The following is a 15,897-nucleotide window of genomic DNA, read 5'->3' on the forward strand; positions in this document are numbered from 1 at the left end:
GGACGGAGTGGACCGATATTGTCCATTTTCGCACCTGACCTAGCACTGATGGAAATATTAAAATTAGCAACGTTAGAGCAAAATGGGATTCTCCTTTCTCTTTCTGTGCAATAAATTATTTTCTTTAAAAATATTGACATTTTGTGGGGGAGGTACCCATCTCCGAATCCGATCTAAGTTTGACAATAATATTACGATGTACCAAGTTTGAATCAAATCGGACTCCCTTCGAGAGCTATCGTGCGCACCAGCCAGACAGACGGACGAACGGACATCGCTAGATCGACTCCAAATGTATGATATATACCCTCTGTAGCCATATGGCTGAGGGTATAAAAATGTTTTCTTACCCAATGGTTGAGGGTATTAAAAGTTCGGCCCGGCCGGATTTAATGTTTGTTTACTTGTTTTGTTTTATCTAAATGTGATATTAAAAATAAATATAAAAACTAGAAATTACCTACCTATTTTGCTTTAACACTTTGTGTTGTCTACGATGCCCTATGTCCATAATTTTCAAATTATCACCCTGATAAGGAGAGCATAACCAATTAGGTTCACACCTCAACTACACAGTTCTGGGAGTCATAACTTGTCTTGCATGTGATTAAATGACAACTAATTAAAAACAACAACTCATAATCAGGTAATGAAAGCAGATAATGAACAAATTTTTACCACACTTTCAATACAAGCGTTTCGCATTTGGCACTTTATTTCATCATTTATTCTGATGCCACGGTCGATTAATGCGAGCGGCGGCCACACCATCACCATGGCTGGCGCTTGAGATATGGTGGCCAACCGAACATTTTTAGCTGACCTCTTTGGCAAGCAAACACTCTGTTTACTTTGTTTTGTTTGTTTACAAACTGCTGGACAACGATTTTTTTTCTCGTCGGAGAAAAGCAAATTCGGCAGATCACAACTTTCGGCCAAGCGAAGCAACTCTTTAGCTCTTTTGAGTCTATTTTCTTTCCTTTGCGGTGTAATTTCGTACATTTTTTGGAATTTCAATGGCTTTACCCCGAGCTCATTTTTCAATATTTACCGAATGGAATATTGCGATATGTTCAGCTCACTAGCCATTTTTCGGCCACTGCGCGCGGGTTTCGATCAAGCCGCTTCTTTACTTTTCGAACCATTTCTGCTGATGTTGCTATTTTCTTCCGTCCACTTCCTTGACGTTGAGCTATTACGGCAACGAGCGTTGTTACGAGGCACAAACGATTTATTCACATTTAAATGCTGGATGTATGATTCCGCATCGATTGGTTCATTATTGTGGCCTGTAGAGCAAGTGCAAAATCAGGAAATTTTTCTGTTTATGTCCATTTCTACCCCTAAATATCTTGCGATCATCAGGAAATTTTTCTGTTTATGTCCATTTCTACCCCTAAATATCTTGCGATCATCTCCAAAAACAATAGACTTCTATTCTGACCCTAACCCCACCTCTTGTTTAAATTTCGGACAGATGGACGGACCGACATACATAGCTAGATCGACTCAGTCCTGCGAGATAAGAAGATCCATATATAGTTTCCTATGTCGGGAACTAATATTTCGAAGTGTTACATAATTTTTGGCCCAATCAAACCTATAATACCCCCAATACATTGTGTTGTAGGGTATGAAGAAGAAAATGTTTGTATGTTTGTTTGTTTGGAATTTATGGACTTTCTTTCTAAGTACACTACAACATCGCCAGAAGGTAACATAGGCTATATAAACTTTTCTACCCTCCACCATTCTATGGAGGGTATATTAACTATATATATCCCAGCTACCATTTGGAAGATTGTTTTTGAAAAAATCACTTTGGTGAGTCTTCTTCGAGTCCTTTTGGTGACCAAAAAATGATTAACTGACTTGTATGATCGAAAAGCGACTCGAAAATGACTCTCTCTAATGAGTGTAAAGAGATCAATTTAATATACAACAACAAAATGTAGGGGAATCGCAAATCAATCATTGAGATGTGCTAAATGTGACCATTTTTCCGTTATTTATTATAGTATTGCGGTCATCTAGAGATTGAAAAATGATTAGTTCTAAAAAGATCTTGCAGCTGTTTGAAAAGTGATCAAAATTATGTATTTTTTGATCATATTTTGCTTGTTTTGTTATGCAAGGGTAATTTTGTTTCTCGTCTGACTATCAAAAAGTTGAATTACTGTTCATTTGTAAAAAGTGCATAGAGGCGTCAACAGCAAAAGTGTATAATATTGAAAAGTGAAAAAAATATGAAAAAATGTACGTTTATCTCTTTGTTTATTTATTAATTTTTATAAAGAAAATGTCAGCAAGTTAAATTACAAAAATAGAAAAGGCTTAAATAAAAACGCTGGCAAAAAAGAGGCAGAAAATTTAATTTTGCAAAAAAGAAGTAAAACTGAATATGGGAAAAATGAAGAAACTGTCCAGAAACGTGAATTGGTAAAGCAAAATGAGACAGAACTTGATTTGTAAGTATAAAAAATTGGGTATTTGATTGATTAATTCACCACTTTATAAACTATTAATACTTATATATTTTTTTGATAATCTATTTCCAGAAAGAGTTTATTGCAAAAACCGAAAGGTTTTTCAGATAAATTAGCCTGCCAATACTGCTGGAAGTGGACAGGGTATATCTGAGTGCAGAAAAGTGTTATTTAGTTACAGTAATGAAAAGTAAGTTTGTCTTTTTAACACGTATATAAAGAATTAGTAAAATGAACAGACTTGTACATATTTTATTTCAGATATGTGTCATCTCAAATACTCAAGCAACGATAAGGATATGAACACAATCCTACAAAAACATTTTGTTCACGCTAGAGACCGCGTTACAAATATTGCAGTTCCCGATTGCAGTTCCTGATTTTTAATTTTTTGATTTTTCATTTTTTTATTTCATTTTTTAATTTTTTTTCATTTTCTTATTTTATTTTTTACTATATTTTTACAATCGCATTTATTGATATTACAGTACAAATTATAATCATAAAAGCTGAATTATTTTTATTTTAAATAAATTTTTATATGAACATATATAATTAAATTCTTTTTTTTACGGTGCATCCGAATATTTAGAAATCACGTACATGATTCGTAGAATCGTAAACACTCATATAAGACTCATAAATGACTCAAATTTAAGACAAAGGGGACTCATAACAGACTCCTAAATGAATATACATATGAGTGATATATGACACTTAAAAGACTAATAAATTACTCACTTAATACTCATAAATGATCAGAAAATGACTTAAAAAAGACTCGAAAAAGATTCACAAATTAAGCGTTTTAGCGCAATAAATGATTATAAAACGACTCGAAAAAAGACTCGTAGAACGATTAGAAAATGGTCGAAAAAGACTCTTAACTAATCTAGAGGAAGACTCATATGTGATTTATTTAAAAGAGTCGCGGGAGGTCACGTTTTTCTCCCGACAACTGAGTCTTTTATGATCAGAAAATGCGCTCATATTCCAGCTTTTTAATCGCGCAACCGGATCAAAAAAGACTCGAATATGATTAAAAATTTCAAAAAATGCTGACTGGGATATATATATATATATATATATATATATATATATATATATATATATATATATACTTTTGAGGGTCTATGATGCATATTTTGAGGAGTTACAAACGGAATGATAAAGTTAATATATAATGTAGAAAAGTTTATATAGCCTATGTTACCTTCTGCCGATGTTGTATATATATATATATATATATATATATATATATATATACAACATCGGCAGAAGGTAACATATATATATATATATATTTTTTTTTATATATACTGGATCATTGCGATCTGGCTATGTCCGTCTGTCTGTCTGTTGTAATCACGCTATCTTTCGAACGAATTGAGGCTAAAATTTTGCATACATGTTGAGTTCGTAAATGGGCCATGTCGGTCCACGTTTTCGTACAGCCCCCATATAAAGGTACCTCCCGATATTCGGTATTTTCATGATTTTAGCGACATTATTAACCGGATTTATTTCAAATTTCGTGTTTGAAGTTCGTAGGTCCAAGTCTTCGTATATATAGCCCCCATATAACGGTACCTGCAGATAGTCGGTATTTTCATGATTTCAGCAAAATTATTCACCAGAATCGTTTCAAATTTCGTACTGGAAGATCCTAATGGGTACTACAACCTATGACAAGAAATCACCGAAACAATCGGGACTCCCGGCATTGCGTAAAAAATAATGAAATGAACTTTCTTTTTGCACAACAGAATATTTTTTACAAGTTACACTTCTAAAATTTTTTCGTGATTACAACAGACGGGCAGACGGACGGATATCGCTAGATCAACTTCAAATGTTCTGAAACGGATATTTCGACTAGGCACGTTTTGACCGTATCAAATGATGTATACCCTCTGTAGCCATATGGCTGAGGGTATAAACATTAACGACGGCAGAAATCGAGAGGGGCTATGGCATCCCTTCATGATATGTCACAAAAATTCCATGCGAAGACTTCAAGCTTTTTATGTACCCACACCTTAACTTGCAATCAGCTGTGCAATCAGCTATTTAGAAATTTTGTAAAATGTTTTTGAAATGCGAATTAAATGGTAAAAAACTAATCTCTGATGCATATGCATTTATATAGCTCACATTGACTGCTGACTAACTAATTCAGATGTCTCCAGGCAACCCTTCATGGACTAGCGACTTCACTGGTTCCAATGTCTATATATGACCTTTTGAGGAACTACTGACTCACTAGTTCCAATATCTCCATATGACCCCGTGTGACCATGTCACTAGTGACTTCCGAATGACAAGCTCATTCAAAAAAGAAGAGAACATTGCTTGTCTACACTTCGTCAGTAGCATGGTACGATGAAGCCAAGGTAGGCCAACTTTGAACAAATTGTAAGTATAGAGATCTAACTGTTTGGCTTGTAATGTCACGTAACGTTCCGTTTAATAAAAAAACAAGTAGAAAAGTTCGGCCGAGCCGATCTTTGAATGCCCTCCGCCATTTGGAACGATTTTAGCAATTTTCAAAAAAATAAAACCCGTAAAAAATTCTGTTAAAATTTTAAAAAGACCGAATGTAGCCGTTATATTAGGGTCTATACGACGACGTGGACCTGCATAGGCAACTTTTGTCATAAGCCCTTGCAATATTTAAAAGCGAAACTTGAATAAAAAAATCCGTGAACAATGTCGCTAAAATCATCAAAATACCGAAAATAGGGAGGTATTGGTATATGGGGGCTATACGAAGACGTGGGCCTGCACAGATAATTTTCTGTCAAAGGCTGTAGTGTACATTGCGAACTTCAAACACTAAATTTGAAACAATTTCGGTGAGTAATGTCGCCTAAATCACCAAAATACCGAAAAAGGTAGGTACCATTATATGGGAGCTGTACCAAAACGTGGACCCATTTTCAATACCAAAAGTCCTGCAGACATAATACACATTTGAGGAGAATTTTATGAACCCTAGATCGACATAGAATTTTAAGTTGATCAAGAATACAGGGTGAGATAAAAACCGCAACAAAGTCAAACGCGACCATCGGCTGTTACGGAGTCCCACACCATCGCCATGGCCGGCGCTTGAGTTCTGGTGGCCAACCGAAGGTTCATATTGTTTGTTTACAAACTGCTGGACAACGAATGTTTTCTCATCGGAGAAACCCAAATTCGTCAGTTCACCACTTTCGACCAAGCGAAGCAACTCCTTAGCTTTTTTGAGTCTATTTTCTTTCAGTTGCGGTGTAAGTTCTTGCACTTTTTAGAATTTCAATGGCTTTACCCCGAGCTCATTTTTCAATATTTGCCGAATGGAATATTTCGGCCACATTTAAATGCTGGAGTGCTCTAACGATAGCCACTTGTGGTTTTCCAGCCAAATATAAAAAAATCACACTATCACGCTTGAATTCCATCGCGAATAACTTATTTTCTGGAAAATTCTCACCAAAATGCTTTTGTACGCTTGTAAACAATATAATGAGCTGTCACTGGAATAACTGTAACAGCTGTCGGACGAGTGGCTTAGAAATGACAGCAGTCTGAAGTTGGTTGCAGTTTTTTCATCTCACCCTGTATATAATTTGTTATGTCTAAAATGATTATTTCCAAAAGCTACAAACGGAATGACCAACTTAATATACCCTCCATACTATGTACGGTGGAGGGTATAAAAAAATGAAATCTGCAAAAAAAATTTAGCCGCATATTGGACATCGAATGCGATTAACAAATGTGGATTACTCCCTCAATCCAACTAGTTGATTGGTAGCTATCTACAAATGTTTGTATCTTTGCACATAAATACCTAATCAATTTCCATTCCACATTGAGGTAGGTTAGTGAACAATATATAATAAAACTTGTCTATAAAATAAAACCGACATCGTACGGCGTATATAGTTCCGAATATGGGAAAAGAGTGTTGTTTTTGTGTTTATTCTCTTTTGCCGTGCTCTTAAAGAATCACGAGAGAATTCTACTAATTGCCAATGTGTGTGTCTCTCTCTCTCTCTCTCGCTGTTAAGAGAAGTCAATGTCAAGCCAGAATGTACTTTATCTTTCTCGAAAATACATTCACGCTGGTGGCGAATGAGGCAACATTCTGTTTTGTTTGCGAAATTCGAAGCAAATAAATAAACAAACACTCTTGTGTACCTTATCTCGTAACTGACCTGCCTCAAGGTATAGACATAGAGCGTCAACCCATGACATTAGTATGGCAGGCAGATTATTTAAAAATAAACAAACGGAGAACTGTTTGAAGACGATTAGTCATGTGATGCCTTAATAATCTTCTATATATATAAATGAAAGTTGTGTTAGTTACTACGCTTATAACTTAAGAACCGCTGAACTGATTTTAATGATTCATACAAATTCGGAATTGTCTCTTATCCGAAAAGGATAATATCCAAAAAAATCGCGTAAAAATGTGATATGTTAACATTTTCATTTTGACTTTTGAAATGTACAATAGTAATGTTTTATTTTGCATGATTTTTTCCATTTTGACTTACTTTTTTCTAATGTACATTTGTAGTGTTTTTTATATTTTATTTTTGAATTCGAATATTAATACCAATTTATTTAATTGACTTGATTTCTTGAGAACTGAAATTGATAACGGGTTACATGGAAGTGTAGTACCGAATTATGTGGTGGCGAAACGGAATAGATGATACCCAAATAATTTAATGCGGTCACACCAAAGTTAAAAGAAAATTACTTTTTCAAAATCGTTAAAAAGAAACACGAAAAAAGAGATCTCATTGCAACAATTCTCAAAACGGGAAAATATCGAAAAAAAATTCCAATGGAATTGAATTTTAAAATAAAAGTACATTCTATTGACAAACTTTGTAAGGATCTTTAAACAGTTGCTGTAAAAAATCAGCGAACAAGTTAAAGATTTTTTCAATTTGTTATTCTTCTTTTGTCAATTTTTTTCAATTTGTAATATCATATTGAATTCAGTGGATTTTTTGTGAACAAAATAAAGAATAATTTTTCACTATATACAATTTTTCACCAAAAAAATGAAATAAGTGCGAAATACGATGGTAACTGACATCTACCTTTCAACTCCAGGGCCTACATCGTGCTTCAGCTGGAAGATGCGCAGACATTTAAACAAACAAAAATGACCGAAAAAGACTAATGGGGCTTATTTCAAAGCGTGGCCCTACTTCTTTCATGTGACAATAATCCGTCCAATGAGAGCTCAAAATGCAAAAATTTTTGGGAGTACAATCAGTAAAATACCAAATATAAAGGGTGTAAAATAGTAGAGCGAATGGGACTTTTAGTAAGAAAAGGATTTCTATCCTTCCAAAAATTCTGCCTGAACATTTAAGATACCTTAAATCGCTTTAGCAGGTCATGATATCGATCATAAATAATCATCGTATGATTTAAGCCATTTTTGGAGTCTTCGCCATTTTCTTCTATTTTTGGCCCTTATTTGGCATCTTTGTTTCTAAGGGGGGTAGAGAACCTCTTCGCATAAAATTTTCGGAGTAGGGCCCATATTGGTCTTGACCACTAAAAAATTTTATTTATGCTACCCTGGGGTAAGGAACCATCGTACAGATAATTGCCACATAGAAATTTATTCATGTAAAGTCCCCACATTGGAGTATCCCCAAGTCCACTTTCACATCTAATGTGTGGTCAGAAAAGAAAAAATTGTATTCTATTGAATTTGTAACCCCCAAGAGAATATTGGTTGGGAACGTAGATTTGGGATATACATCTATATGAAATAAATTGTGAAAACATGAACAAATTACAAATATAAAAAAGTAGCACGGGACCGAATATTTGTTGAATCGTCATTAAATTATACTATGATGAAAAATATGGACTCCAACTTACAATTTAAATGGCAAATAAAATTAATTCCCATCTTACGGCAATGGATGTAAAATAGCTATATTTTTGATTTGGCCTCTATTTGTCATCTTGGATTATAAGGGGTGAAGAAAGTTTTCAATGTAGGTCGATGTTTCGCATTTTACCATATTTCAAAGGATTTGGCTAAAAATGAGTATTTGGGGATGAAAATCTTACACAAAAATTTCAACATATCTACAAATTTTAGGATTTTCTCCATGTAATAGTATCCCCTCAAGTCCACCTTTTGGCGGACAAACAGACCGACATGGTTAGGGGGACTTATGAGGACTCTAATGCACAATCTGAGGTGCTAATGGGTTCAAAAAAGTAATTAACTTTGCCTATTCTTAAATCAATTAGCCCTCAATTACGAGTTGTACAAAGTACAGTAAATTCCAAATTACTGCTCATTTGACTAAAAATTAAAAACTAATCGACCAGTACGTGAACATTAATAACATTCATATCTTTGAATAATCATGCTTTGACAAATATGCATAATAGACAAAAACTATGGGCCGGCAACGCGGACCGGGCCAGCTAGTTATTTATATTTATAATTTTTATTGTTTGCTGTTTTTATTAGTCTAATATGAAACATTTTTGAAAATAACATTTGCATTAAATAATATCTCATGACGATACCTACACATTTTTCGAAAATGTAAACAGTCAGATTTCTCTTCAATTCACCATCGTCTGTTTAAATTTAATTTCTGAATATCGAAGTAAATAATAATCGAATATTTATTTTTTTTAGTTCAATTAATAATCTTTAGTTTTTTGTGTCAGTAATTTTTGATCGCGGGTAGTTTGTTTATCATGCTCCTAATTTGGATGTGTTAAACTATTATCCGTCCGTGTTCTTAAACCTAACACAGATCAATTTATTCATTAGGACAGCATTAAGCCGACACATAAATTACGCGTTTATTTGGCGTATTATCAATGAAATTGACGGATTGACAATTTAAATAGCCCTTTGCTCGATATAAATAAGAGGTGTGTCTGATTATCCTAAAATTTGTATACATTTTTGCAAATGGCTAGAAGTCGTCTGTTAACACAAAAGATCTTCCCCTTCCGGTGTTTTATATTTGGACAAGCCATTTAAAAACTTCTTTATTTTGGAAATCGCAAGCGCAATTTGCTTTGTTTTGACAAACTAGCTTATTTCTTGCAAGTTTTAGCAAGAATTCCGCATGTTTACTTTTCATAGTTTTCTTGCAAAAGAGAATAAGACTACCTAACTCTCTCAAAAAGAAGTTGCTGGACAATTCCTGCAGGAAAAGTAATCAGACACACCCAAGGTATTTGCATACATACGGGGTGAGATAAAACACTGCAACAAAGTCAAATGCCATAATTTTACATTTTTTTTTAATTTCATTGAATGAAAGCGAAAAATGTCGGAAATAGCATCAAATTTTAGAATAAGTTTAGATTTGTTCGAATTGGTCACCTTTGGTACGAATTATGGCCTTCAAACGGCCAATAAAACCGTCACACGCTGCCCGAATGTTGCTCTGCGGTATTTTGCCCCATTCCCGGTGAAGCGCTTGCTTGAGGTGATCGACACTTTGGTATTTTTCAGTGCCAACTTTGCTTTCCAAAATACTCCAGACACAATAGTCCAACGGATTGGCATCCGGAGATTTTCGGTGACCATTGTGCGCTGGAAATGAAGCGAGGAACCTCATTTTGTAACCATTTTTGAGTGGCGCGTGCCGAGTCCTGTTGAAATGTCCTAGGTCTGCGGCCAAAATGTTTGCGTGCCCAAGGCTTTAATACACTCTGCAGAATATTTCGCGATAATATTCGGCATTTATTCTGATGCCACGGTCAATTAATACGAGCGGAGAGCGACCATGGCCATAGCCGGTGGCCAACCGAAGGTGCACATTTTCAGCCGACTTCTTTGGCAAGTAAACACGATCATTTTGTTTGTTTACAAACTGCTGGACATCGAATGTTTTCTCATCGGAGAAAACAAAATTTGGCAGTTCACCACTTTCCAAGGCCAAGCGAAGCAACTCTTTAGCTCTGTGAGTCTATTTTCTTCCTGTTGCGGTGTAAGTTCTTGCACTTGGCTTTACCCCGAGCTCATTTTTCAATGTTTGCCGAATGGAATATTGCGATATGTTCAGCTCACGAGCCATTTTTTGGCCACTGCGACGCGGGTTTTGATCTATTCGCTTCTTTACTTTTCGAACCATTTCTGCTGATGTTGCTGTTTTCTTCCATCCACTTCCTTGATGTCGGGCCACGCTACCAGTATCACGGTAACGAGCGATGGTACGAGACACAAAAGATTTATTCACATTTAAATACTGGAGTGCTCTAACGATAGCCACTTGTGGTTTTCCAGCCAAATATAACGAAATTACACTATCACGCTTGAATTCCATCACGAATAACTTTGCTGCAAAATGCTTTTGTACGCTTGTAAACAATATAATGAGCTGTCACAGGAATAATTTTAACAGCTGTCTGACGAGTGGCTTAGAAATAACAGCAATCTGAATTTGGTTGCAGTTTTTTCATCTCACCCTGTAGTTTATATCCATTTGGTAAATACCCTATCATAGTTAAGTGCTTGCTTTTGGGGTCTAGTTGTTCCCTCCTTTTCTTTCGAATCCATGCATATGCCTTACAGCCAAATATATTCAGGAATTCTAAGTTTGATTTTAATCCGCAAAACAGTTCACCATGTAAGACGTTGTCGTTTAAAGAATTAATTATTTTTTATTTGCTCTGTTCCAGAATTCTCCCAGTATTTGGTGTTCGAAGTTGTAAGCCAACAATAAGTACTTCTACCCAAATGCATTCCTATAGCACGGGGGCTTTTCGAAGACGTGGTCCTGCATAATTAATTTGTATACGAAATTTGAAACAATTCCGGTGAATAACGTTGCAAAAATCATCAAAATACCGAATTTCGGGAGGAACCTTTATATAAGGGATATATGATATTGTGGACCTATATAGACAATTCTCTTCCAGAGGGTAATGTACTCCCAAGGAACTCCTTTTGTGGATTTTAAGACAATTCCGTTGAAAAATGTGGCTAAAATCATCAAAATACCGAAAATCGGGGATACCGTTATATGGGGGCTATACGATATCATGGACCGATATAAATAATTCACTCCCATGGGGTAAAGTACGTATAAAGAACTCCTTGTGTAGAATTTCAGACAATTTCATTGAAAAATGTGGTTAAAATCATGAAAATAACGAATGTCGGGGTATACAGTTATATTGGGGCTATACGATATTGTGGACCAAAATAGCCTATCTTCGAACTTGACCTGCCTGCAGACAAAAGACAGATTTTTGCAAAATTTTAGCTTCCAATCTTAATTCATTTTGACTGTAGCATGATTTAAACAGACGGGCGGACAGGGCTAAATCGTCTTAGAATTTTACGCTGATCAAGAATATATGTTTATACTTTGTTGGGTCTAAAATTATTATTTCGTTGAGTTACAAACGGAATGACGAACTTAATATACTATCCATACTATGTATGGTGGAGGGTATAAAAAATATAAAATTGAAATTAAAACAAACAATGAAAAACAAGATCAAGTCTAAAATCGAATTTAAAAAACTTGATTTAAAAACGAAAATGAAACACCAAAACTTGCAATGGAAATGCATACAGAATAGAACCAACCCAGACCGTTCCTGAATATTCGGTCAATGACCTAAAAATCTAGGTATTTTCAAAATCAATAAAATTGTCGCAATTCATTGACTGACTCACTGCACATGTCAACTGTTGCACTCTCGTTGCTCATAGAAATTCTAAAAGCTTTGAGTAAACTCGAGAAAATTTCCAATGAGATAAGAGATGTCTGAAAAAAGAGAAACACACACATACAATGATATTGCATGCTCTCTCGCTCCCCCTCCGTCGTTCTCTTTATGTGCAATGCGCGCAAATAGGAGGTAAGTATAAAAAGGCGCGATTTGTAAATTACCGTAATCAGTTGGAAAGAAAGCGAATAAGAAGAAAGATAAGAGCGAATAAAACTAATTTCACAACTAAACCTCTCTAAAAATCAGTGTCCAATTATCAGAATGCGTACTCTACCAATACTGTGGCGTATGGCGGAGGATTTAAGACGTTTGGCTATGCCATCGTCGCCCTTTTTCGAATATCCTTGGACTACCAGTTACCGTTGGGCTCCTTTTGCCCATATGAATCGCATGCTCGAAGAGGACATGAGCCGGTTCAACAAGGATGGCTACCAAGTATCGATAAATGTTTCGGAATTCAAGCCGGAAGAATTGTCCGTGAAGGTAGTGGAGAATAGCGTTATTGTGGAGGGCAAATCGGAGCAGCACCAAGATACGGAAGGTGGCTATATATCCCGTCATTTTGTGCGACGTTTTACTCTGCCAAAGGGCTATGAGTCCGACAAGGCCATGTCAACTTTAACCTCAGATGGTATTCTAACTGTTAGTGTGCCGAAACCGCAAATTGAGGAAAAGGCTCGTGAAATTCCGATACAGCGTACCGAAACGGCTTCTATAAAATCTGGCGAAGATGCCAAAAGTTCGGAAAATAAGAAGTGATTAATGCGTCTGTCTAAGCCCAGATACAAAATATTGGACTGATTTAGTTGTAGTTAGCAAAGTATTTTCAAATAGTTTTACGAATAAACAATGAAAAAAGAAACAAACTAAACAAGCGCGATGTTTAATTAATTAATTATTGGGTTTTATATGTGGATGGAAATGGAATTGTGGAAAGACAGATTAGGTTAGGTTAAAGGATGCGCGGTTGTAAGAAAATAACCACTCCACTCGGAGACCTTTTGGTCCTTTGTATTTATCCTAATTAGGAAAATACGAGAGTAGAATAGAGAAAGCCAAAGAAATGAGTAGCTAAGAGTGAAGAAATAAGAAATTGTATAGCGAATAGAGAAATTAGTAAGTTTGTGTCCACGGTGTGTTAACGCATCGTCTTTAGCCATTTTAGTCGCCTGGCTAACTGAAGAACGACTGCTGGTTCGGTGTCGGAGAGGGAGGACAAATCCGGTAGAATTTGCCTACCCAGTAGCCTCTGTCTCGCCCCTATAAGGGTTGGGCAGTAGCAGAGTAAGTGTTCCACCGTCTCAGTTTCTTCCTTGTCCTGCAGTATCCACTTGGATGTCATGGCCTTAATGTTGCAGTGTCCTGTAATTAGGCTTACCACAAGCTTCAAGTCCAGCTTCGTCATGGATATAAGTGACCTTGACCTCCTTTCGGAGATCACCGGCCAGATCTCTTTAGAAACATTACGACAATACATCCCCTTCCATTTAGCCAGTTTTGTGGAAAAACAAGAGACTAACTATTTTGAAACTTCGGAGGGAGAAAGCTCAGTTTTTAGACCCTACGGTAAGGGTATTTGTCATTTGTTTGTAACATGGAGAGGGAAGCGAGATAGGCCCATAGTTACTTTTGAGGATCTTCATAGTATCCCTTTTCTGAGTCGATTTATGCATGTCAGTCCGTCTCCATGTATTTTTTGTGAACAAAATGCAGGTCACATTTATTATCCGATTGAGATGCAATTTTGCAAAACTATATTTGTTTGCTCAAGGACGAAACCTATTGGTTTTTCATGGTTCAAATTAATATACAGCTCCAATATATATCTTCAACTGATTTCGGTCAATACCACCAAATGACCAACAAGTCTAAATGACCTACATTTTGGCATATCCGACGGAAGTCAGTCTAGAAGCAAGTACATTAAATTAGGTGAAAATCTGTTCATATATATGGGGTTTCATCCGATTTAGGGTTTAAAGGGTTTAAAGTCACCCATAATATGCACTCCACAAGAATTGTATTTGATACAAGATAACTTAAGGATTTCGAACATACCTCTGTCAAGTTTATTTGAGATTGCATCAGATTAGGATATAGCTCCCATATATATCTTTATCCGATATCAGATTTATTGAGCACCAAATGGCTAATGTTGGCCCGAATGGAATGGAAGTTTGGCAATTCCGACTGAATCCGTCCTAGAAACCAGTACTGCAAATTTGGTGTAAATCGGTTCAAATATAACTATAGCTCCCACATATATGTTTCATCCGATTTGGTATTAAAGTCCCTCACATGCGTAATATGCATCCCCCAATAATGATATTTGATAGCGGGCATCAGATACTGTTCAAAATACATCTGCCAAATTTTATCGAGATCGGTACAGATTTTTATATAGCCTCGATATACATCTGATTTTACGGTTATTGCTCTCCATACATGTAATAGCCCAAATTGAATAGATTTTTTTCATATTCAAGAGTAATTCACTCGGAGTAATAAACTCGGTATATCAGCATATCTATTACTCCAATAAATATTCCGTTTGTAACACCTCGAAATATACATTTTAGACCCCACTAAGTCGATTTAGCGATGTCCGTCCGTCTGTCAGGACGCATTTGAATATTGTAATAGCTTATGACAAAAGTTGCCTATGCAGGTCCACGACGTCGTATAGACCCTAATATAACGGCTACATTCGGTATTTTTAAGATTTTAACCGAATTTTTAACGGATTTTATTTTTTTGAAAATAACCAAATTCGTTCCGGTCTCTTGCAACCGTATTCTAGATCCTGGCAGTGCTTGAGTACTCATTAAGGTCTCTTACAACCATACCCTTGAATACCCAGGTCTCTAAGTACTGAATCCATTCCGAATCCTCAGCACCCAAATCCAGTGTCCCTATCCCGTGTCTCGAGTACTTATCCAGGTCTCGAGTTGAAGACCCACTTCCAATCCCGAACCGAAGACTATAAAAATCATTTTTATTTGCCATATAACACTAAAACCAGCGTCTTTCTCTTTCTGTCCCAACAAATAAGATTTCTGTACGAACCCCTGGAGAGCGACGAGTTATCCTAACCCAAGGGGAGAAATCCTGTCGTTACAGAATAATGCCGCTAAATCAAAATACCGAATATTGGGAACAACTTGTTGCATATGCTCTTGACAGAAAGCGGGCATAGACCCAGGCCTGTATTTTTGTACTTTTTAAAGAGCTGTTCTACCTTCTTATTGTACCACGGGTTATCGTTGCAGCATTTCGTAATTTGTTGGAGTTCTGAAACAGGGCGCAATTGTTGCATCCATTTAAAGTCTATTCGACAAAAAAGGTTCTAATATAGAGTTGCAGTTTAATAGTCCTAGTGAACTTACACTACCTTCTGGTTGTGCTACATATACAGGGTGAGATGAAAAAACTGCAACTAACTTCAGATTGCTGTCATTTCTAAGCCCATTACATTGTTTACAAGCGCACAAAAGCATTTTGTTGAGAATTTTCTTCATATTTGGCTGGCTATGGTTAGAGCACTCCAGCTTTTAAATGTGAATAAATCTTTTGTGTCTTGTACCATCGTTCGTTACCGTGATATTGGTAGCGTAGCCCGTCGTCAAGGAAGTGGACGGAAGAAAACAGCAACATCAGCACA

The 15,897-nt window shown here is 36.1% G+C and overlaps 1 protein-coding gene across 1 annotated transcript; it reads left to right on the top strand.

The window, feature by feature from the left end:
- Positions 1 to 12,382: 12,382 nt before the first annotated feature.
- On the top strand, positions 12,383 to 13,131 carry LOC101898687 (heat shock protein 22). Its single transcript, XM_005190043.4, has one exon. The coding sequence runs from the start codon at positions 12,498 to 12,500 to the stop codon at positions 12,993 to 12,995; it is 498 nt and encodes a 165-aa protein (XP_005190100.1). The 5' UTR covers positions 12,383 to 12,497; the 3' UTR covers positions 12,996 to 13,131.
- Positions 13,132 to 15,897: the final 2,766 nt, after the last annotated feature.

The sequence above is a fragment of the Musca domestica genome, unplaced genomic scaffold (genome assembly GCF_030504385.1).
Source record: "Musca domestica strain aabys unplaced genomic scaffold, Musca_domestica.polishedcontigs.V.1.1 9, whole genome shotgun sequence".
Lineage (NCBI taxonomy): Eukaryota > Metazoa > Arthropoda > Insecta > Diptera > Muscidae > Musca > Musca domestica.